Source organism: Cervus elaphus, chromosome 29 (genome assembly GCF_910594005.1).
Source record: "Cervus elaphus chromosome 29, mCerEla1.1, whole genome shotgun sequence".
Classification (NCBI taxonomy): Eukaryota; Metazoa; Chordata; class Mammalia; order Artiodactyla; family Cervidae; genus Cervus; species Cervus elaphus.
Genome location: NC_057843.1, coordinates 39,795,632 through 39,822,094, shown reverse-complemented (window position 1 = coordinate 39,822,094; position 26,463 = coordinate 39,795,632). Strand labels below are relative to the sequence as shown.

The 26,463-nt window shown below is 35.3% G+C and overlaps 1 protein-coding gene across 7 annotated transcripts in view; it reads right to left on the bottom strand.

The window, feature by feature from the left end:
• RFX3 (regulatory factor X3) overlaps positions 1-26,463 on the bottom strand; it is a 311,370-nt gene that overhangs the window by 37,093 nt on the left and 247,814 nt on the right. For all 7 annotated transcript variants that reach the window (XM_043890994.1, XM_043890996.1, XM_043890995.1 and 4 more), the window contains 7 exons: positions 24,010-24,131; positions 22,174-22,286; positions 18,031-18,146; positions 17,439-17,593; positions 13,400-13,497; positions 10,257-10,406; positions 2,314-2,522 (listed from right to left, as the gene is read on the bottom strand). In XM_043890994.1, the coding sequence (XP_043746929.1) occupies positions 2,314-2,522; positions 10,257-10,406; positions 13,400-13,497; positions 17,439-17,593; positions 18,031-18,146; positions 22,174-22,286; positions 24,010-24,131 (963 nt within the window). The remainder of the gene's footprint in view (positions 1-2,313; positions 2,523-10,256; positions 10,407-13,399; positions 13,498-17,438; positions 17,594-18,030; positions 18,147-22,173; positions 22,287-24,009; positions 24,132-26,463) is intronic.

The following is a 26,463-nucleotide window of genomic DNA, read 5'->3' as shown; positions in this document are numbered from 1 at the left end:
TTTCTAAAATGGTATCTACTAAACAGATTTTAAAAAATCCTCAGGGAGGAGTAAGGGCAAGTCTGATGTAACAGCAAAAGAAAGCAGTAAGAAGAAGAAGAGGGGAAAAAACCCTTGCTTTTTTTGATATAGAGGATGTACTGTGGTTTTGCTCCTATAGGTTTTAGAGCAACAGCTAGTATAACATCTGTTTTATCATTCATGAAGCATATATACCATCTACATGATTTTCTGAGGGGAAAAAGTGGATGAAATCAACTTGCAAACAAATCGGAAAATATCTGAAATCTTTTAAAGAAATGTTCCCAAGTTAAAATTTTGAATTCCATTACTACTACTACTATTGGCTATATCTACTTTGAGAATACTGTGATATTGTTTTCCAAATCTTCCCCATATATCAAGGGAAAACATATCAACACAATTCTCACTGACACCCAGATCTAAACCTAGCGCTGCCTTTAGAAGCGTATCAGTGGGTCATAGAGTTAGATAGCACCTTAATAAGGTGCTTTACAAACCCTGTGGGCTAAAAGTATTGCGTATATGAGAGACAAAATGGTGGAATTATTCCATTCCAAAATAAAAACAAAGCACCACCACCACTGCTATGCTTTCTTTCATAGCATTTATTGAACTCTGGGAATGGGTTCAATCCCAGGGTCAGGAAGATCCCCTGGAGGAGGAAATGGCAACCCACACCAGTATTCTTGCCTGGAGAATTCCACGGACAGAGGAGCCTGGAGGGCTACAGTTCATGGGCTCGCAAAGTGTCAGACTTGACTGGGCAGGTATGCAGACACTAGAAAATCATTTTCAGGATGTAAGGATAATTTAACTCCTAATTAAACATATATGGAATCTACAACTCTACTTCAGTTTAAGAAATAAGAATTGAACTAAATCAATTGAAAAAGAAAGAAGTCACAATAAAAACCTTCTACCATGATAATGGAATCTCTGGTTACATCCTTATAAAGGTGATCAAAACAAGATGGAAATCCTATAATTTGGGCTTAGCGGGTTCACAATTTCTACTAGTCTCTAAACTTTGCTACTTCTTTGCATATCATCTCTCCTCACAACTGCTTTGGACTCACTGCTGATGTCCAGATGATGACCACAGCGTACCCATAGCCACAGCCAGTGGTAGGTTCTGTAGCCACTATTTTGATGAGTGCATGGTTGCACAGGAACTAAATTAGGGGCTGCCTAAAGTTCAAAGTGATATGGCTTTTAGAAAGGCCATTATGATCTAAAGAAGAAAAGAAATGAACTCTCACCACAAGAGTAAATGCTGGGGTCAAAAATATAACTTACCTAACATCTTAAGAAATGGAACTCCATCCGTCAATGCCATCCTATGCCATATATATGGTATGTATGCCAACTCGCACAGGGTCTGTTTTTAAACCCTGGAGTGGACCTATGGTCAATGGCTCATCACAACATTTGATATCATATATAAGTAATTTTTCTATTCTGGGGTTCTTCTATGTCTAAAAAAACATACATTTATTTATTTATTATTTTAGTCCAAAAGCGATTCATTTTGAATTATCTACTAGATTATTTAATATTAAACTAGCTATGCATTAGAATTACCAGGAGTAACCTTTCTAAAAAAAAAAAAAAGAATTTCTGTTTATCCCTATTGCGAATTACTTTCTAACCACCATGATTTTGAGTAAGTTTGGGGAGGTATGTAGGAGCTCTGTTTTTCTTTCCACTAATTCTGAGGTGCAGCTAGGTTTGAAAACAATTTTAATTGATCAAATTAAAAAATTAACTAGATTGTTCTGAGCATCCATCTAAATTGCCTGGATGGAACTTTAAAACAGCATAGATTGCTGGGCCTCTCCTCCGCAATTTGTGATTAAGGTGGGTTTGGGGGAGGGGTCTGAAAATACACATTTTTAATGTGTTTCCAAGCAACAGTGATGCTAGTGGTCTAGGGAAGACACTTTGAGAATCCCTGAACTAGAGAATAAAAAGAAGAGTGGTGGAAAGCCTAAATGATACATGTTTGCCAAAAGGAGGACTTTCCTGACTCTTGTTAAGCACATTATCTAGACTGGAATCTCTGATGTTCCCATCTTAGAACTTCTAGGGCTCTGAATAAGAGGCTTTCATTTCCCAGCAGAAATTTTATTTCCAAAAGCCTCCTGGTTCAATTTCATGATGTTGTAATCACAAGCTGGGCTGAAGATAATCACAACAGATAATTTCTACATACTAAACTCTCACTCTTTTCCTTTTTTCTGAGAAGCATGTACATACATAATTGCAGAACAGGAAAAATTGAGATGATACCTGTAGAAAGACCATTTTAGCAGAAATTGCCTGGCAGCTTTAGGAAAACTGGGTCTTCCTTCATAGGGTTTCAGTGCTTGCATCATCACATTGTCAAGCCAAGCTGCCCACTGCTCCAGGGTGCTCTGCTGTTGGAGAGTCATCTTGAAGTCTGTTTCTAGTCTCTGAACCATGTTGTCATCACACTGGCACACCCAGGAAGCCTGCTCCTGGGACAGTACACAGAAAGCAAAGGACAAGTTCAAGTCAGCATTTTTTCATTGAATGTCAGCACACAAACCATATGCATGAATGGCAAACTATACTGCAAGTGCAAAACAATTAAATGAATTAAGAAAAATGAATGACTACTGGGCAGTTGTTAAGGAAACTAACATCACTTCTGTGCATGAAAATGTGATGTGACATAAAGGTATGACTTGGTGTTCTACATTAGCTAGTCTGTGTGAAAGACTAAAATACATGATTACTTAAGAAGAAGAGGAGCCCGAATTTACCATATGTAGAGTCTTTTTCTAGTTTTTATATGCTCTCTTTTACTCCTCAATCAGATAAAACTAAAGCCAATTCATTTGAAAAGATTTAGGATAAGTCAGATGGATAAATAGATTCAGTTGACCGAAAGTGGTCCCTCAGGATTAAGACAAAAACAAACAATGAATGATACAAGGCAGAAGCATATGCTGTATGAGTTTCATGGGAAAGAAACTGAGTCTCAAGGACTCTCAAGGTAAAAGCTATGAATGCAAATTAACTCACAGAACCAAAAACAACAATAACAATAACCAAAAACACATTAGAGAAAATGTAGCGATGCTACCTACCAAGAAATTTGATTGCTATAGTTTTCCTTCTGGTTCTGATAGGAAAGTTTCATGTTTGGTAACAGGGATGAAAGTAGAAACTTTTAAAGTTAATTTTCAATGGTTGCCATAAGTTTTACAATGTTTCTAGTGCTGTGTTGCATTTTAAGATTAAAAAAATACTGTACTCTTTCAGGTCAGAAGATAATTATCTGATAATATTAATATAATATTTGAGTGAAGACTTGGATTTTAACATAGGGCCTGAATCCACTAACTTGATTTTAAGCAATGCATTTAATCTACGTGGGCCTCATTTTCCCCAAGCATAAAATTAGAGAAGTGAGATGTGACAAGAATTTTTAAGTTAGGTTCATTGTGTCCAGATAATATTTTCAACATAGAGTTCTGTGGAGGGGTGTCTGTGAAGGTCCTAATTCTAATGGAACAGAATAGAAAGCCCAGAGATAAATCCACGAACCTATGGACACCTTATCTTTGACAAAGGAGGCAAGGATATACAATGGAAAAAAGACAACCTCTTTAACAAGTGGTGCTGGGAAAACTGGTCAACCACTTGCAAAAGAATGAAACTAGAACACTTTCTAACACCATACACAAAAATAAACTCAAAATGGATTAAAGATCTAAATGTAAGACCAGAAACTATAAAACTCCTAGAGGAGAACATAGGCAAAACACTCTCCGACATAAATCACAGCAAGATCCTCTATGACCCACCTCCCACAATATTGGAAATAAAAGCAAAAATAAACAAATGGGATCTAATGAAACTTAAAAGCTTTTGCACTACAAAAGAAACTATAAGTAAGGCGAAAAGACAGCCGTCAGATTGGGAGAAAATAATAGCAAATGAAGCAACAGACAAAGGATTAATCTCAAAAATATACAAGCAACTCCTGCAGCTCAATTCCAGAAAAATAAATGACCCAATCAAAAAATGGGCCAGAGAACTAAACAGACATTTCTCCAAAGAAGACATACAGATGGCTAACAAACACATGAAAAGGTGCTCAACATCACTCATTATTAGAGAAATGCAAATCAAAACCACAATGAGGTACCATTACACACCAGTCAGGATGGCTGCTATCCAAAAGTCTACAAGCAATAAATGCTGGAGAGGCTGTGGAGAAAAGGGAACCCTCTTACACTGTTGGTGGGAATGCAAACTAGTACAGCCACTATGGAAAACAGTGTGGAGATTCCTTAAAAAACTGGAAATAGAACTGCCATATGACCCAGCAATACCACTTCTGGGCATACACACTGAGGAAACCAGATCTGAAAGAGACACGTGCACCCCAATGTTCATCGCAGCACTGTTTATAATAGCCAGGACATGGAAGCAACCTAGATGCCCATCAGCAGATGAATGGATAAGGAAGCTGTGGTACATATACACCATGGAATTTTACTCAGCCGTCAAAAAGAATTCATTTGAACCAGTCCTAATGAGATGGATGAAACTGGAACCCCTTATACAGAGTGAAGTAAGCCAGAAAGATAAAGAACATTACAGCATACTAACACATATATATGGAATTTAGAAAGATGGTAACGATAACCCTATATGCAAAACAGAAAAAGAGACACAGAAATACAGAACAGACTTTTGAACTCTGTGGGAGAAGGTGAGGGTGGGATGTTTCAAAAGAACAGCATGTATACTATCTATGGTGAAACAGATCACCAGCCCAGGTGGGATGCATGAGACAAGTGCTCCGGCCTGGTGCACTGGGAAGACCCAGAGGAATCGGGTGGAGAGGGAGATGGGAGGGGGGATCGGGATGGGGAATAAGTGTAAATCTATGGCTGATTCATATCAATGTATGACAAAACCCACTGAAATGTTGTGAAGCAATTAGCCTCCAACTAATAAAAAAATTAAAAAAAAAAAAAAACATTATCAATATGTGTGTTTTTCTGAAAAGTCTCTATAGCTTTCAATCTATCTGCTCTCAGAGGACAAATTTATTTAAATCAACCTTTCAACTGAATCAATCCCTAATCTCCACCCTGTGATTCCAGGATCTCTCCTGACCCCACAGACTTTACCTTATTCAAAAGACATTTCAAATGGGAGGTACTTCAAATAGAAAATGGCTAAACTCAATTCATTTTTCTTTCTCAGGGAAATTTAGGGCTTCTTCCAAATTCCCAACTGATGATGCCATCTACTAACCTTCCTTCTCTTATCTAATTAATAATAAAGCCTTTCAGATTTTTACCTCCTAAGTATCATCTTTAAGTATTTTAAGTACACTAAAATATGATTATTAAATTTGAAAGTACAAATAAAAAGAAACAAAATATTAAGAGTATCTAAAATGCCAACATTAAGAGAGAACTATAACATGCTAATTTTCAAACTGTTCACATGTAATATATACATATGCATGTATACTTATGTATATATTATTTTAAAAAAGGATCATATTATACATTTTACTTGACATTTTGCTTAGTTTCACTTTATATATAGGCAAATGAGGAGCTACATTTATTGTTCAATGACTCAATTTGCCTCAATACATGAATATACCATTATTTACAAAGTCAATTCCACATGGCTGCACATTTATGGTCATTCCAATTTTTTACTCTTAGGAATAATGCTGGAATTAGCAATATTTGTAACTACATCTTTGCTTAGTTTGTACTTATTTCTATATGATAGATTTACATAAGAATAGTTAAGATCTTTCAAAATACAGTTAAATCATTCCCAGAAATTTTATATCAGTTTAACAGTTGAGGAGAGCACCCAGGGAAGAAGTTGCGTACACGCTAAGTTACTTCAGTTGTATCCGACTCTTTGTGACCCTATGACCTGTACCCTGGGTTCCTCTGTCCATAGGATTCTCTAGGCAAGAATTCTGGAGTGGGTAGCCATGCCCTTCTCCGGGCGGCGGGGGGACGGGGAGGGAATCTTTCCACCCAGGCATCAAACTCACATCTCTATGTGTCCTACATTGGCAGATGGGTTCTTTACCACTAGCACCACCTGGGATGCAGATGAGGAGGGAAGAATTTAGGCTTCAAGAAAAAGATAGGGGTTGCTGTTTGTGTGTGTGTGTATGTGTGTGTGTGTGTGTGTGTGTGTGTGTGTGTGTGTATTTTAAATCCACAAACATCTAAGCATTTTTTGGTCTGTGGTATAAAATAAGAAACATAAAACTTATCATCTTAACCATTTTTAAGTATGCAGTATAGGAGTGTTAGGGATTTCCTGATGGCTCAGGGGTAAAGAATCTGTCTTCCAATGCAAGAGATGCGGGTCCAGTCCTTGGGTCAGGAAGATCCCCTGGAATTTCCAACTGGAGTTGGAAATGACAACCAACTCCAGTATTCTTGCCTGGGAAATCCCACAGTTTCTCAGGGGTCACAAGAGTTGAACATGATTTAGCAACTACAAAACAATAACAACAATATGAGTGTCTACTTATACTCAATACTGTACATTAGCTCTTTTTCATCTTGCAAAACTGAAATTCTATAGGAAGCCACTGTGGGAGATGTGTTTTATGTATTGGCAAGGAACAGAAGGAACTTACTGATATCCTTGGAAGAATTTAATTTCATTTCTTAACATAAATTCAAACTCACTACTTCCTACAGTTAGATTTGCCAAGAGAAAATGACAATCTAAGACTAAGCTTAGAGAAATAAAGCCATAGGACATTATTCTGGCTCTTCAAACTATGTTTCATTTTACTACTCTCAAGGTTTAAAATATACTAACAACTGAGTACCCTGTAAATATTCCCTTGTGAAGGAATTTGGATATTTTAATTCTTTAGTGGAAAAAGGTAAGGATAAAAAATAAAGATATTATTATCTTGGAAATAAATTATCTCCAAAATGATAAGGAGTCAGTAACTTCAAAATCAGATTCTCTTTTAAATATAGAAACACAAGTACATGCAAAAGTTAGGTTATCAGGTCAACTAACCCAAGTATATTTAGCCCATACTGTAGTTGAAAAACTATCCATTTTCACACAAAAAAATTAGAAAGCAATACTACTATAATGTTATCAATTAAACAGAAAACCACTTATACTGCAATAGGAAAGCTTATCCTGAATGCATGAGGAAGACTTGATTAGAGAATGATGACGTGATGACAGAGGCTTCCCTGGTGGCTAGACAGTGGCTCAGATGGTAACAAGTCTGCTTACATAATGTGGGAGACCTGAGATCGATTCTTGGGCCGTGAAGATTCCCCTGGAGAAGGAAATGGACTCTTGCCTGGAAAATCCCATGGACAGAGAAGCCTGGCAGGCTACAGTCCATGGGGTCGCAAAGAGTCAGACACAACTGAGCGACTAACACTTTCACTTTTCTTTCAGAGCTTAAAATATTGACCCTTACACGTGGTTTCATTGTTTTAAATTAAAGTTACCTTATTACAAGAGCATCATCCTTACATGTATCTGTCTTACTGAGGTTAATCTCATAGAGACAGGGACAATTTTCAAATGAACAGGAGATGGTAATGAAGGTGGAATGGGAGCTAGAAGACTGAGAAAGCCTGGGGACTCAGGAAGCCAGAACAGAAAGAAAGAAGGGAGTTAAAATCAAATATGTTAACCTGAGAAAGATTACATATTAAAATGAAGAGTGGTGAGAAGTAAAATGTAGAGGGAAATGGAGGGCTACCACTGTGTTCATGGTCCTCTAAGGAAGGAGGCCCTGGAGGACAGATACTTGAGCACACAGGTCAGCACTAATAACTGTTGTGGAAACCCATAAAAATTTGGTACTTAAAGAAGGGGAAAAGGTAGCCTCAAAGTTGGTGAGTAGAGAGGATGAGGATGAGCATAGTAAAGATGTATAACTAACCATTTATATATAATAATGTTGCCAAGGATGGCATTTATAGCCAGGAAGAATTCATTTCTGTAAATACTTCACATGATTCAGGCATACTACTATACAAATGAAAATAATGTTAACATAAAATTTAAAATCTTTCTCAGATCTTATCAGGAATCAGTCTTAAATATGTTTTTTGCTATTAAACTTAAATTACTTTTTGAGACTAGAAGTTTTCTTACCATTTCAACTTTTCTTAAGGTACTTTTAAACATATCTTTTCTGAATGAAGATTTGAAATTAACATTATAGTATACATTTTAAGACAATACTGTATGAGCTCTTAATATTCCCACTAAAATCAGGTAATGTAAATTCCACTGAAATATGTAAAGTTAATGGATTTGTAAACATGAGTTTGTTCTTATGGAGATTATGAATTTGCATGTGTATGTATGTATGTGTGTGTATATATACACACACATATATATAAACAGGTATTTATATAGATTTAAGGAAAACTATGCACATTAGAAGACTAAATCGAATTCATTAAAGTCAGAATGAACTTAACTACTAAATCCTAGCTCTAAAATTAATCAAGCCCAAATATTACTTTTATTTTAAATGATAAAACAAGCCCAGAATTGTAGATTAAAATTTGTAGGAAATGGAGAAATAATTAGTTTATTATTGAGCAATGCTATTGTTTTTTTTTTTTTGCTATTGTTTTTTAAAAGTTTTATTGAGATGTAATTCATATAGCAAACAATTCATTCAATAAAAGTATATAATTCAATGGCTTCTCTCAGTATATTCACTGAGTAGTCCATCTATCACCACAATTAATTTTATTTTATTTTATTTTTTTTTTATTAGTTGGAGGCTAATTACTTCACAGCATTTCAATGGGTTTTGTCATACATTGATATGAATCAGCCATAGATTTACACGTATTCCCCATCCCGATTAATTTTAAAATGTATTCATTCTTAAAGAAGAAATGTCATACTCCTTATCTATCAGTTCCCAATCACCTAATCTACAGGGCCTAGGCAACCACTAATTTACTCTGTGTCTCTACAGATCTACTTATTCTGCACATTTAATATAAATGGAATCTTGTAACATAAGGCCCTTTGTATCTGGTTCCTTTCACTTAGTGTAATGTTCATCTGTGTTGTAGCATGTATCAGAACAGAACTTCATTACTTTTTATTGTCTGATAACATTTAATTGTGTGAAATGCCATTTTTTGTCTATACAGTCATCAGTTAATGGACATCTGGGTGGTTCCCACTTTAAAGGGGTTAATATGAATAATGCTGCTGGAATAACCATGAACAAGTTTTTAGATGGGTGTGTTTTTCATTTTGCTTGGTATGTACCTAGGAGTGAAACTGCCAAGTCATATGGTAACTCTAACCTTTTAAGAAACTGCCATACTGCTTTAAAAGTTGCTGTAGCACTTTACAGTCCAATCACTAGTGTAAAATGGTTCTCATTTCTCCACATCCTTATTAACATTTGCTGTTATTCGTCTTTTTGATAATACCTATTTTAGTGTATGTTGCTGTTCAGTTGCTAAGTCATGTCTGATTCTTTGCAACCCCATGGATTGCAGCACACCAGCCTTCCCTATCCTCCACTATCTCCTGTAGTTTGCTCAAACTCATGTCCATTGAGTTGGTGATGCCATCCAACCATCTCATCCTCTGTTGTCCCCTTTTCCTCCTGCTTCCATCTTTCTCAGCATCAGGGTCTTTTCCAGTGAGTCAATTCTTCGCATCAGGTGGCCAAAGTATTGGAGCTTCAGCTTCAGCATCACTCCTTCCAATGAACATTCAGGACTGATTTCCTTTAGGATGAACTAGTTTGATATCCTTGAAGTCCAAGGGACTCTCAAGAGTCTTCTCTAACACCACAGTTCAAAAGTATCAATTCTTTGATGCTCAGCTTTCTTTATGGTCCAACTCTCACATCCATACATGACTACCATAGCTTTGACTCTTGCCTACCAATCTTCAATGACCATGGCTGTTCTTACTCTATTAATCATTCAGCAAATCCTGGTGACATATGTTGCAGTCTAGCACTAAAAATCTTCCCAGGCTTTAACCACAAAACAGAGGAGCAGTTAAGTTACAGCTGAGTAAAACTCTCCTCTTTCAGGACATTGTGAATCTAGATGTGCATGTGAATTGATGTAACTTTGAAAATAAATAAGATGATCCTGATTAAGAAGAAAAATATTGGATACTTTTCATTCAAAGATCTGTTTTGAAAGAAAACAGAGTACCTGGACATTGGCAAAGTCGACACGGTTGAGGTCATTGAGCATCTGGTTGATCTGTGACGTGTTCTGCAGCACTGCACGAGCTGCCTGGGCCAGGTGATTGAGCGACGTGTATCTTCGCAGAGTCTGGGCAAAGGCACTTACAGCTGCAACCTGTAAAGAAACCCAATTAAGTTGGGATTTCTTTTCTCCCCCAATAAAAGAAACCACTGCAATCTTCAAATCTTTATTCCCTTGCCAAATTTTAAATGCTTTTCTCTGATACTTATTTCAAATTCATTTGGTGAGACAGTTTACTTGTAAATTATAGCATTTAAACCTCTAAACCAAGTATTATTTTCCTTTTCAGCAGGTTGAGGTCAAGGCTAACAAAAACTCCCACATTCTTAGACATCTGAGTGCACCATTAATTAAACCAGTCTTGCAAGTAGCTACTCATCATCAGCAAGAAATGATTTAGTCTAGGAAATTAGGGAAAATGTTGCTTTTCATTTCGTATCCTCAGTGTGACAGTCAACTATAAACTAAGCAAATAAAAAAATTTTCCTTTTACTTGGAAAACCAAACTGTCCAGTCCCACTTTTTAACTGGATTAAAAAATATACTTCTCAGAGCATTATCATTCAGATTCACTCTTTTAATCTTCATTTTATAGAGGTGAAATAAGGGTGGTCAATTTTGGGGTGAAATAGGAGAACTCAAAGCCTGTATTAGCAAATAGATAGCTAATAAACTTCTCAGACACAAGCAACAAGAAGAACCCTTTTGTTTCCAGAATCTGGATGTATGTAAAAGGGTTATCCAGAAAAATCCCCGTTTGCCCTCTGAAATGTACTTTCTATCCTTCCCCCTTCTGCTCTGTGCCCGGGAAGACTGAACTAAAAAAATTACATTAACTGCCTCCCTTGTCCTTGGGCTTCCAGTTGGATTTGGTCAATAAGAGGCACTGGTAAGGGATTGAAGGACAGAAGAAAGTGGCCAAAGTATTTATTCCCTTACAACCTCCGCTCTCTCCTTCCTAAGGCCACAGTCCTGCATGGAGGAGAAGAGCTCTTGATGCCATATTCACTTCTCTCCCATTCAGACCTAGGGATGGGCAGGCTTCCCCCACTAATTCTAGGTCTTGGTTTTCTTAGCTCTGTTTACATATTTAGAAACAGACCCTTATTAAACTTTCTTCAATTATTCTTCTCTTTGGATACACCATTTATTTCCTGCTAAAATCCTGAACAAATCAGGTTATGTTGAAAGATAGCAAAGATAATGACAAAAAAACTCTAAATAAATATCTAAATGTCATGATCTCATGAAAATTTGTTACTTCCATAGCAGATCTGATGAGGATTTTAATGTATTTACAGGGATAGATGGAATGACATTAAATCACTGTGGGTATATAAACAAGCCACTGATTGAACAGTCATTTGGCTGAGTGGGAGTAGATGTTCCTCAAGACAACAATGCCCTGTCTTGATAGTGAGATGTTTTAGGACCATGTGGAGCTTGGGGACATCCACATATCCTCAGAGAGAATATTTCACATTTTCCCATCTCTGAGGTTTGTACTAATCAAGTACATATTACGTGCCAGGCATTGTGTTAAATGTCTAACATACATTACCATGTTCAATTCTCATAAACATCCCATTAGACACATGTTATACCTTAGGGAGGTTAACTGTCTTACTCAAGATTACAGAGAAACTAAAGTACAGAGGTGGGACATGAATCCAGGCATTTTGATAACATCTTCCAGTCACATCCTCATTATGCTGTTTCTACTGTCCAGCTGGATCATCTTTGTTGACTGAATGCTCAGCTGAAAAAAGGCTGCACATCCTTGAGAGAGGAGTCACAGAAGACATCTTTCACCAAGGGAAACCACCCAAATCAATTCTGGAGATCAATGAGATGGCCAATAGTGCAGCTGGATTGCTATCACAGCCACTTGATGGTACTGGGGTAGGAGATGCTTTTAGTTGTTTGAAAGTACCGTATGACTATGACTGACTTTGCAAGTTGGAAAGCATTCCTCTGATCATCTTAATCAAAGAGCACCTCCTTTATTTGCTTACCTCAATGTAGCACTCTAGAACAACACTGCCACGGATGGAATCATTTCTGCAATGATGGAAATGCTCTACATATGTGTTACCTAATATGGTAGCCACTAGTCACGTGGGTTAAGATGCACTTGAAATGTAGCTAGTGTGACTGAGGAACTAAAATTTTAATGCAATTTAATTAAATTTAGATGTAAATAGCCACATGTGGTTAGCCCTACCATATTGACAGCACAGCTCAATCAAGCAACAATCTAAGGTGGACATGTCCTTGAAATGTGACCTTCAGTATGTTTTAGAGATAGAATGTGTTATTGCAAACCTTAAGCCAAAACAGGAAGAACTGAGAGTTACTTGTGCTATCACAGACTTGTCAGCTACAAGAGCTTCAACTACATTTTCAAACTGAAAGCCAAGGCATATTGTTGGGAGTCTGACAGGAGATACAGTCCCTGACAAAAGGCCACAAATGTGATTTTTGTTATCAAAGTTTAGACAGAATCAGTCCAATCTGTCAAGTGTGTTCACAGATTAAAGTAACATGATTATTAGGGGAAAAAGTGAAGAGTAGAATTCATATCTCCATATTATAATCCATTTTCCTGAAATATACTCAACTATGAGATAACGGTTCTCATTAAGAAATGATTACTTGATTCACAAAAGCATTCTCCAGTGTTAAAAACAAAACATCCTGAAAAGCAAAATGGTTATTATTTAACATGAGCATTTCAGAATATGAGTATAGTAGGGGACTTAAAGAAAACCTAAAACTCATTCAAATGGAAATTATTTGCACATTCTAGGCTATTCTTTTCAATATTTGAAGTTAAGCAACCTGAAATATACACTTTAGAAAAGGGCTGATAAATACACCACACCTACAATGCTTCTCTAGTCTCTCTGAAAGGAGCATTATCAAACAACATATCTTGTGAAGTTCTTTGCCACATGGTTATAAAATACAAATATAAAAATCAATGCTATATTTCACATAACATCATTTGATAGGACAGATTTAAAATTCATAGTTCATGACTATTTCCTAAACACAAAAGAAAAGGCAAGGACATGAAAGTGTACCTTGGTTTGTATCATTCTTTGTGGAATATTGTTCATGGCATTGGAAAGCCAACCTTCAAGGCTTTTTGCAAAATTTCGAATGGCTTGGGTCAAGGCACCTAAATGTTAAAGAACAGAAGCAGAACGAAACAAATACCAAAGAACATTAATCTTTATGCGAGAATAAGGGAAAACATACAACCATAACATCTGAAATAGCACAGAACTTATCCTCATTAACAAGACTTTATTTAACATTATTCCTAGCTTTGAAAGAATCCAAATATTATATCGTGGGTTTTTTTTGTCTTAAAGATATTTTGTTCCCAGATACTTGTGACACTTCATTGGGAAATGAAAACATTCAAGCATTTTTTGCTTATAGCAACATATACCAGTTGTGAATATACTTATGGAATTTTCTATCTTAGACAAAATACTCTTTTCAAAAACAGCTTTTTGCTCAAAGGCTAAGTATTGTCTTTAGAAATCTGGTGACTTTTTTCAAGCTCTTATTTTCATTTCTTTAGCTAGAAAGAAAATAATGCAAAGCTTTCTTTCTCTATGCATCTCTTTACATTAGAACATGTCAATTAGAGTAGTTATCTCTCACTGTTGTTGAAAAGTAAGGTAAAATTAAAATTGCCTGACTTGATATTCTGGATAACTATTCTCCATCTCACTGGCAGGTAGCGATAAAAGATTACTGTGATAAAACTGCTGTCACAGAGACCAATATTCTTAAGATATTCCTAAAATAGTCTGTTCCATATTCCTTGCATCTCTGTTAAAACCTGAGTAAGTATAGGTCCCATGAGAGCAGCTTTTATGGTGGTCATAAAACGATTGGAAGCATTTTCCAGTATCAGGGATGACTATGATTATTTTATACGAAGGGATCTGCTTACTGAGATCCCTTACTGAGATAGGAAACAGAATTCTTCTCTTGTTCAACAAGTAGTTCAGTCAGAGCATTGCACTTCATCTGTGCCCAAAGCTACACAGTGTAGGGAGTAGTTTTAAGACATTTAATAAATGTCTGAAGCACCCACAACACAAAGCAAATCCTTGTGGGTTCCCTATAACGCAGGTAGATAGTACAGTTGGTAGTCCACGATAAGAGACAAAGAAGTCACATTTTTACCCAAGGCTCCCAAGAGTATTAATGTTAATGATGGGATCAAATTCCCTCGTTTTCTTCTGTGCTCAAAATAGTCTGACATGCATATTTATTACTTTTGTTAAAGCAGAGTTAGACATAATTTAACTTACTCAAATTGCTTGCATCAGATATAAATTATACTGATCCAATAATAAAATTACTAATTTTTAAAAGTTATTTATTTAAGTGGTCAAATGACAAAAAAAGATTTAAATGGCTATCTTTTTTTTGGAAAAATACTCAAGTAGTGCAGATTTTAAACATGAGAATCATCCATTGAAAACCCTGAGTTGGAAATTTCTTGAGAGCTAAGTTTTTGAAATTTCCAAAGCTTCCCACATTAGCCAAAAAGAAAAAAGAAAGAAAAATATTTTTCTGTTGTATTATGTACTAGAACCATGGAGGGCAGGCATGAATGGAAATGAAAAAGAGTGAAAAAAAATTAAAGACCCTTTTTGAAAGTAAAATTTTGTTCAAGATTCAGTTTGACTATCTGTATTATGTATTTTTCTCTAATTAATAATTATTTAATCTGAAAAAACCAAGAACTGGGTAAAGCTACTTTAAAAATTTTAATATGGGTCTTCTTTTATCTACACAAATTTAATGCTAGGGAGATTATAAAATAAAAAGGTAGGTTTTATATCTCAAATGATTTTTAGTTTTTACTTTTTTGTATTAAATGACATTTTGGGTCACCTTTAACTGAAATCATAAATTGTACATTTAAGTGCTACCAGTTGAGTTCTTATACAATTTTTTTACACTTCACTTTATTTTTTCCATTTTCAGATAAATGTATTTTAGAGTATAGTAGCTTCAAGCTGACTTTAAATTAGTGTGATATGCAAACTTTTTTTTTTTGGCTAAAAAAAGGAATCCCATCTGGACAGTAAATGGTAGAGCAAAGTACTAGTAGCCAGGAAAATAAAATTTTCAAAAATAAAATTAAGTTTGTTCTCTCTATAGGGATTCATGTCAGATTAAATTGTGCAGACTGACTGACAACTTTTTCTCATGAATGGATGGTTAGAAATTTAAAGCTATTATAAAGCTAACTTGTCTCAGCCTGCTTATGATTAATACAAAAATGCATACAATCAGAAGATTGTGATTTAAACTATATTTTAAGCTTTACTTTTGTTAAATCTTATTATAGAACAGGAATTAAAATTCCAAATTTACTTGGTAGGGTGGCACATTAATGTATCTTATAATTTCAGAGAAACTGTAAAACTGTACTTATACAAAAATTCCTGAATTTGAGTTCTCTGAATGCAGAGACAGAATAAAATGTTTTTCAAACAAAAATTTGTGAAAAACAAAGGTCATGTGTATTGTGTACTTAAAAATTATGGGGCTTAAAACCATCTAAACTTGATATATGGTTTACGTTAGGTAACTGCTGAGTTTACAAGTTAAAGTCTTAAGATGCTAATATAGAAGCAACAGATTTTAGAATTGTTTAATGAATACTGATGTTGTTGATTTGCCTCAAAGGAGGTGCTCACTGACATTTTTTTCTTATATCTCATGAGAGAAATTTATGTTGGTGGCAAGATGTCATAGGCTAATGAGCTACCCTATGCAACTTTTCTTAAACATCTCTAGAGATTATTACTCAGAGCACAGGGAGTAAGACAAAAACAAGGAAAATCAGATTCTGGAACATAAATCAGTAGAGAGTTTACATGTTGAAATTTTCCATGACAATGTCACTTTTAATCAATCTTTAGTCAGGAAACTTGGTGTAGTAGAGAAGATATTAGCAATTTATAACGTGAGACTATGGCAGCTGAATTTTTTAAAAACTAATTGTGTACATATTTATGTATGTTTATGTGTGTGTTTATTAATAGTATATATAAATGTACATCTAAGCATACTATTAAAGGTGGTGGGAAACATACATATCTTCCACTCTATCATATTTTTAAAAAGAAAGTATAAACATACAAATGTTAAATCTTCACCTTTTCTTACTAAATCCCTATATTAATATTTTCTGGAATACTTTAATACAAATTTCTGTGAACAGTGTACTTGAAGTACACAGTTGCTAATTTTACAAGTTAAAAGATTGTTTTGCCTTATTAATGTCACTGTAGAGTAGCAATTCTGTTCCATTTCTCCAAAGGTTAAGTTTACTAGTATGTGCTCATAAAGATGTAGGCCTAAAATCGTTTCAACTGCCTCCAATATATGTATCCATAGTGGCTTTTAGACTGACACTTGCAAAAAAAAAAAAAAAATAGCTTTGTTTGCAACAGGGTAGATTAAAAAGCACTATCACTTAAAAAAGTAATCTAACTTATCTATGTAATTCCTATTTGCTTCATGGCAGGAATACAATGCTCTTGCAGTTACATAGATTTTTCTCTCAAAATGCCAGTTAACCATTACTGTTAATGGAAACTGCATTTGTAGTTTTTAACATGATGTCAGTGACAAAGTAAATGCTTTTATAAAGAAATTCAACTTCAGTAGAAACCAAGATAAATTCATTTCAAATCAAAAGCAACCGTGAAAGAGGCTGGTCTAGAAATCACAGATTTCAAAAATTAGGAGTTTTATGAAGGACACTGTGTCCTAGGGTAGAATGATTTTCACACTGGTTGACTGGCCTGGGAGTGTTCTTGCAGTTAGTCATCAGGGCTGTCACATCTTTAGGCTGTCTTTTCGTCAAAAAGAAAATGAAAGACTGAAAAACAGAGAATTTTTCCTTTTTAACTACAGTTTTGCTCTAGGCTGCTTTCATGCAATACTCTGTTGCGTGTTTTCTATGTGGCAAATTTAAATGAGATTAGAATCACTCTAGTTTGCAACGTCACTACCCGAAACTTCCTGGGTGGAATGTAGGAGAACAAAAGCATCCGTACTTGTCTGCATTTAACTTACTAGGAATAGGTCTAAGGACGTCGGGGATGAGAATCTCCACCAAAGCCTGGTACATCCCATGGTCACAGTTACACATCCATTTCAGGATAGACTCATGTTTGCACAGAGTTATCAGCTTTGCTTTCGGAAGTCGACTTTCTATTTCACTCAGATTGCTGGTGTGAATAAATGTAGCAAATGAATAGATGGCAAATGAGGATAAAAAAGAAAATGGACTTTAAAAATAGTTTTAGTTTATCAAATATTACTGAGGTTAGAACTATACCACCACTGCCCTGGTGCCATACGGCTGGATATATAAAATACTCCCCCGGAGCTGCCTATGCACGTTAAGACTTTCTGACGGTATGAAAGGCAGATATGATACTAAACCCATGAGGATGAAATAGTTCTACCGCAGTCCCCCAAATCAATAAAAATGGGAGCTATAATACACAGGCTGAAATCTCAAGAGAGTACTTTGTGGTTTATTTCAATCTATTCAATTAAGGTTATCAGGTAAGGTTCACAACTGGTATACATATCTCTAATTTATTAGCTGTGACATCTACTCAGCCATGAAAATGAATTGGAAAAGCATATTGATTCTGACCTTGACTCAGTAATGGTAGTGCCGTCAGCTGGAGTTGAGGGAGAATAGCGCCAGAATGTTTGCCACAATTTTTCTATCAGGCTAAACTGAAGATTCACAACAACATCCAATATTGCCTACAAAACAAAATGGTTATTGATATTACCTTACAAAATTACTTATGGGGATGTGTGAGGAGTACATACTGTAACAAGACTTAAAAGGTAAAGATACTTTTGGGCTCATAAACTGACATAGTGAAACTGGACTAAGTTTTGCCAATGGAAATGGGAACACAAAAGAGATTAGCTAGAGACGAAGAAGAAAATATCTCATAAATAAATGATTAAGAAGGGTTAACTTGTATTCCTCTCAGAATGCCCTCACACCCCACCCTTATTTTTACCTCTTTTCTCTCCATTTTCATGCTTGCTTCCCTAACTTTTCTTTCACCCATTAACCCACTGCTTCCCTGGTTGTCTCCACTCTTATTATTCTCAGATTCATAAGGACACAGAACATAGATTTGATTCACATCAGCCTTCACTGGACTGTGTCCACTGGTCATAAAAGAGGGCAAAAGATAAAGGTGTGGAGGTGCCTGTGCGTGGCAGATGGAGTTAGGGCTAAGTTAGCTTGGTCTAGGGCTGCCGACCATGGCTTCTGAAGCATTCCTAGCCAAGCAGAGGCTGGGGGTAGAAACTAGAATTAGGCTGACTTTCCAAGGGTAGTGCCTGTCTTGGCAGAAAAAAAGCCTTCCTGTGGTCACACAGTGCCTTCCATTCAATCCCCTCTGCACACACTCCCTTTAGAGAGAAGCTGTAAGACTATTTCTCCTTTCCTAACCTTGAGGGCATGGGCCTCACCTCTCCTTCTCCTTAATTTTATCTCCTAGATCTCCAGCTGCATCAGGATATTTTTTTCGATGATGCTAAAATTTGCCACTTTCATTAGCTTTTGATGATCATATTTAATTTCACCCTGTCATTGCACTTAGTCTGCAAATTTGCCTTCAGATAAAAGCAGTCATAAAACTAAATAACTTATTTGTGCAACGATCACGTGATTCTGTGATTATTTTGAGTATAAAAAGACAAGTCCTCAGTATAATGTGTTTGATGTCATCAGCATTGAGAAAAACACGTAAAACAACGCGTTCAAGATCTGCAAAGTTCACAGAAGCTAAGAGACAATAAGAAGCAACTGAGAGAATCAATCTGAACATTTAAGGAAGAAAGAAGAAACCATGACTTTCTAATGCTGGAGTATGTGCTACCTGTGTGGACCTGGCCTTGTGCATGGAACAGAGAATAACTGATGCTCTATACAGAGGCACTTTGAGACCAATTCGAATATTAAGTAAAATCTGTTTGGGAGCATGTTCTGGGAACTAGTAGGAAATGTTGCAAGTAGTTGGACAATGAAAATGAAGGGAAGGGGACAAATTAATATCACACTCCTCACCCTTTAATATCAGTAACAATAAAAATGCAAAAGCAAGCCCTAAAAGTAAAGGGCATCCAGATGTGGCTGCTCCCAGCAAATCCCAAAACCTTCCCAGGAGGCAAATTATTATAGCTGCTTTCTTGAAAGATTCTAACTTAGACTTCTTCTGACAAGACGTCTATTAATGGAGCAACTAGTAATATCTCATCTAATACCTTATATGTCTCTAGCTATGAGACTGTTGTACGAACACTATGCATATGTTGAAAGGAAAAATTACTGTTATATCAACTTGTGTTGAAAATTATATTTGTTCCCTACATAACTAGTGATCCTTTCAAAGTATCTTTGATAAACCAACTATGAGAATTCCAAATAACAGTCAAAATAGGTATGTTACTCTTTCTTAAAAACATAAATAGGAAATATGAAATAAAATAAGGCAAGTAACAAATTCAGTGCACCTTAAATTAAGAATCCCTTCAAATAAAATAACCTCAAATAATTATGTCGAAAAGGACATTTGTATCAGCCTCATTAACAAATGAATAAAATGTTTTGTCATTTGTCCACCCACTTTTAAATTTGTTCAGACTCAAATCTATGGCAAATATAGTTTAAAATAATCCTGATGCCACTAGCCTAAGGCAAACGACCATTTACAGGATTGGATCTGAGACTCAGGCACCTGTCCATCAAAAGTTTAGAAGTGTAACAGGAAACAATAATTAGGGACTTCCTTTTCATAAATGACTTTATGCTCCATGAAAATGGCCATGAATACTGGTAACTCTGAAACAAATGAGGATCATTCTATGAACTGCCATTTCCCATGCAGATTAATTACTCTAAATGTTCATTTCTCTTCATATAGAGCGCACGCGTGCTAAGTTGCATCCAATTCTCTGTGGCCCTATGGACTGTAGCTTGCCAGGTTCCTCTGGCCATGGGATTATCCAGGCAAGAATATTGGAATGCGTTGCTAAGGCCTATTCCAGGGGATCTTCCCCACCCAGGCAGGCTCTTTACCACTAGTGCCACCTGGGAAGCCCTCATATAGAATATTCATGACAATTAATGAAAATTTTATAATCCAAATAATATTCTCATCTTATTGGGGGAGTTTTTCATTTAGATTAATTTTAGTGTATATTTTTTAGAGTTGTAAATAATCATCCCCCAAGTTATATTTTGAATAATACGATAAACTTTAAAAAAATCTAAATTATATTTGTATAGGCTGGGTTGCTTGAAGCGAGTTTCACCTGAACACAGAGCAATGAGAAAATGATTAGAGCATCTGTACGTAAACCTTTGAATAGACATGATATTCACGTAGAAAGCAAGAAAGAAGTTTTTTTTTTCCTTTATAAGTAAGGATCATTCAGAAATTCTCTAATACTAGGAGAAGTACAGCAGTGGAAGAGAAATGGACAGTGTTTTTCATCATAACAAGAAACGTTGGGAACAAACTGGCAGGACATGTTAAAAAATACTTATGGGACATGGTTTGTTAATAAGGAGACAACTTGCCCTTGGTTGTTAATAACCTAGCACCCTTGACAAGCACTCAGATTCACTCAAGCAGTTCTTATTTCTGGAGTGGGGAAAAAAAAACCTGTGAATGCTATGAGCTGAGACTTCTCACTACATACTGCATCGTCAGCAGTCAGGAGGACTGCCCAAGGATTATCTTTTACTTCTAAGTAGATCATAAATAGCCCTGGAATAAAGCTACCTAAATTCTAAGCAGTTCCTCTTTGAAAAGAAGGGATACTTTAGAAAACTCCTATTGCAATCTGCTATCTCCTTTCTGCCAGGTAAGTGGCCAGTATATGTGGACCTGGAGAGAATTTACTTCCTGGAGACAATGTATCCAATTCTGATCTGGGATAATCAGAAAAGAAGTAGGAGGAGGGATGGAAAACACCATGAGAAGAGTCAAGGGGCAAAAATGAAACAAGCAAAACTAGAGCCTCAATGATCCCTGGAAGGAATGCCTAAACATTTCTAGAAAATAGTTTTTGATAAAAATACATACTTAGAGTATAAACTTCAGAAGATTAAAAAGGTGTATAGCAATTAAGTCTCTTTCCCCTGACTCCTTAAACTCAGTTTTGATCCCAAAGGCAACCAGCATTAATATTTTGTTCTTTCTTCTGGAGAGATGTATACAGCGTGTTCTTTTTCATGAAAACAACAGTATGCTATACTCACTGTTTTACATCTTGCTTTTTCTCTTAATAAATCGTGGAGCTTGTTCCACAAACATACATTTAGACTTGCCTATTCCTTTTAATGGTTGCATAGCATTCCACTCTACAGATTATACCATATTTTATTTATTCAGTTTCCTGTTAGATACTGAAGTTATAATCAATCTTTTTAATTAAAAAACATAATGCAACAAGTTCCCTATACACTTATCTGTTCAACCACATGTAAGCATTTTTCTAGGATGAGTACCTAGAAGTGGAACTGCTTCAACAAAGGATTCCTATCAGACTAGGCTAAGAGGATGGAAAGTAAAATTTATTCTCCCCTTCCTGCATTCTTCACTTCTCCAGTTTGAGACAAGAAGAAAAAAACAGCTTATCAGTGTTCAAAGAAATATGAACTAACTTCATTTGTCCTCTAGGAATACGTTGAAGTATTTGTTTTAGCCAGTTGTCTGGAAAAACTTAGCTTGTGTCCATACTATGTTTTGAAAAGACCTACCTCACAGTGCTCTCGATAAAGACTCTGCAGTGACTTGATATCCTCAAAGGTAGTACCATCTGGCAGAGAAGAGATTTCAACTTCTCCAAACTCTGGAAGTGCGCGAGATGCATCTGTTACCATGACAACACAATGGAAAAAAGTTACTGTGGATGGTGCCAATTAAAGACTAATGAAGGAAAATTTAAGCAGACTAAAAAGGAAAAAAAATTATAGGTCAGAGGTCCAAAAAGCAAGGACTTTTCATACTAGTATTTTATAAACAAAACTTACAGCAGCAGCAGCACAAAAGAATAGAGGGAATACTTTTAAAATTTTGGAGAAACTAAATTTTCACTATGATTATACTGGAAATAACATATCACAGTGACTCTCAAAACAGGACCCCTATGATAAGAAAAATACCTTGAGCTGGCCACTATCAATTTTAGTTATTTTCATCATTTTGTTACTTAGGTATATAAAATACATTAGCTTTAAACTCATTATGCTTATACAACTCATATAATCATAAACCAAAAGACCTGCAAAGTAAGTATAAAGAAACCTAAAAAAATAACATTAAACTTAACAATGTTAATTTATATGATAGATGATGCTGCTGTCCTGTAACCACATCTTTCACGACTTGAATTTGGTACTGACTGCTGCAGTGCAGGAACTTTTGAGTTTGACAACCAACACATACTTCATGGTGGCTGGTTCTCCCATTATGCTTCTGTATTCAAATGAGCTGTGAAACTTTCCTCCACACAGAGCAGTGGGACATCATTTAGCCTTCCCTTGGGATGAAGCCGTAATTTACATAGTAAGTCTCTGTTCTTTTCTTATTAGCTCTGGACAATTAATGCAATACACTTTGGTGCCAGCCTTATCATAAATTCAAATACAAATGTGGAAACTATAAATTTCCAGAACAGTATTCGTTCTAATCTTCTAGGTAATCCAAAATATGCTTTTTTTTTTTTAAAGATTATAATTGAAATAAGAACATAAAATAAGAAACATAAAAATTCTTGTCGAGAGCTCATGGATCTATAAGAATATACTTGAAGACTCTAGTTTGGGAATGCTGCCATAATGTTTTCATACTTCAGTAGCTATTCTGTCCTGAGAGTACATTTTAGTTGTCTTTGTCAGAAAGTGCACATAGACACATATACACACACACAGACACATACACACACTCTGATACATTCTACTAATTTTGATCTGTTGTACCAAAACTATGCATGCTCATCTCTAGAAAAGCTGTCATTTAAAGTGCAAAATGCCATTTTGCACTTTTAGCTTTTATAGGAATATGCAAAATGTTCAAGTTCTACTTCCTTAACTCTTAAGTAACAAGAAACATGTATACCATTTACAAAACTACAAAAATAGGAAATACTATGATCAATTTAAAAGAATAAATTACTTAAAAGTTTATAATAATTTTTTCTAATCTGAGATTGTATGCACATGCAACTTTCTACATAGGAAATGAGAATTGCTTTTGGCACTTGAAGTTACTAATACTGTTGAAACCACAACACAATTTTGACCACAAATGCCCAATTAATACAAATTCTGGGAAGCAATTCCAAAGAAATGAGCCTTTAATTCATACGAATTTAAAAGTTTTACATAGCTTGAGATTTTTAAAAATAAGTCTAGAGGACACAAAAAAAAGTAGAAATGAACTAGAACTATCACATAATGTGCATAGTTTCAGCACACAAAGAAATCTATGTAATTAATATCTGTAATAGACATTGTACTTGGATAAAACACTACTGTAGTTCTCTTGTTTTCAAAATTCTAATAACAACTAATATGCATTACACCTTAACATACCTAAAAACTGTTGATGATGTTGACTTTGGGCAATTACAGTTTGCTCAACAGATGTGCCTGTCTGTTGACCACTTCCTGTGAAACCATCTGCAACCCCATCCACTTTCTGCATAGGCTTGTACCTAAAAATATTAGATGGGAAAAAACAAATAAATCAAATTATTCCTTGCTTTTTTGTACTACACAAAACTCCCAAGGCATTCAATTTTGTTTTGTCTTCTTTAACTGTCTCATGATAGTTGTAAAAGATTTTCTTCCTTGATAGTCGCATAAAGTAGGATGAGGAAATTTTTTAAATTGTAAAAAGAAAAATGAAGGAGAAGCACTTAGGAAAGGCACCCATTTTTGAAAATTCAGTAATTTAGCCAAGAATGAGAGTTATGAGGTATTTCTGTGGACAGCAGTGGCAAGGAAGTCCATGATTCTACTTTTAATACACTATTTGAACATAATTCTTAATGGCCAATGGATCAAGGGAGAAACATTTTAAATACATTGGGATGTGAATCTGAATTAAAATCTAGGAGTTTGGGCCTGAGCAATGTTTTAAATGGCTTTTATTTAGTTAATATCTCCAAAATGTGGTTCAGCCTAAAACTCAACCATACTGTTTTCCATATCACCTAAATCCTCCCATGCATCTCAACACATTCATCTCCCTTGACTTCTGTCCACATCTGCAAATATAAAGACCATAAGCATCAACCTGTAGCAAAATGCATGCAAAAATCTATCTATAAACCGAGTCATCAAATTTAAAAAAGTAAAAAGAATAAAAGTCACCTATAGTTATGCATTTATCTTTAGGTCCTAGTCATATAAACTCAAGAACTTTCTATACTGTTAAAATAGAAAAAATATGCTTCAACAGTATAGGCAAGAAAGAAAGATGCTTGGGAGAGAAATACCATAGGAAAAATGCATAGGTAAGTCTCCTAAGATAAGCAAATATAAAATAAGAAATAAGTAGCAACTATAATTTCCTCTGTTTCTAAGATCACAAATATTTTTATTCATTTTAGAAATTAAAAAAAACAGATAAATGTAAGAAAATGTTCAAATCTATAAGTTTATTATCTACACTTATGTACTTTATGCTGTTTGTCCTTCCATTTCTCCCCATTTCTAAATATATTTATAATATAATAGTCTTACCATCCAGATACTTGACTCTTTCATTGATACCATAAGTTAACTGTTAATAGTGTGCTAATATGAAGTTATTGTGAGTAGCAATGTCCCCAGTACACAAACAAGATATACACAAAGATGCCTATAGTCTGACAACAGATAGGAAATGAATGGATCTGGTGAAACATCACACAAACTAATGTTGAGGTTGCCTTAGGAAGTAATTCAACCTTGAATGCTATTATGACTTAGATAAATGAAACTTCCATGAAAACTGCAGAGTCACTCATAATGACATTTACTTGTATTTCTTATGTGACAGGAATCTCACAAAGAACTACATGAAAAGCAAAAATAAAGTCAGAAGATGAACAGGGTGAACAAAGGATACAACACACTTCATTCTTGTTATCATTTTAGTGATGACCCTGTACACCAAAATGTTGGTTGTTATTTTCTAATGATATAAAAGAACTCAAGCCTATTCTTTTATATAATGGAAAAAAACATCTGAAAGTACTTTTCAATTGGGGCCACATCAAGAGATAACACACGGTTTAATACGGTAGTGTGCTAGAAGTGCCATTTATTTTTTTAAAAAATGAATGTTTTTATGATTTTTTTCCTCCTTAAAGAATCATCTTAGAGAGGCAAAAAAAAAATCCTTTGTGAGGCAAGAACTTTGAGTATTTTTGTGGGGGAGCAGTTGCTAACCATTCTGTTCTAGAAGACTTTAATGATTTTATCATTAGGGAATACAGTTAGAGAAGCTTTTATCCTCATTGATCCATTCCAGGTTTCATTTGATTTTAGCCTCCCTTTGTCAACTATGAAATTTTATATCACTAATAAAAGAAGCTAAAATTGTTTAACCATGTTTCTTCATTTATGTAATAGAGTTTGGGGATCATGGAGTTAATAAACAAAAGTGGTTAAAGGGACTTGATTACTTACTCTGGAGAAGAGCAAAATGGAAATATTTCCTATAGTCTTCAATTATATTAATTTTCAATATAGGATGAGAGAGTAATTACTAGACTTTGTCCAGCTATGCTTTATCAGTTTGCTGTGTCCTGCACAGCGTCTAGTATGCTACAGATGTTTAATAGGCACAAATATCAAGGACCATAAAAGGATATGACATGTATTCACCTTAGACTGACATATAGACATTGTACAGATGCTGTGTCACCTTCTACTTGTACATGGTGCTTAGCAAGCCTATAGTCTGCAAGGAAAATGATCTACTTCCTCAGAAAGATGTAGACAGCAGAAGTTCCAAACGAGAAAGATGTATTTTTAATAAGCAAAGTCACAATACAT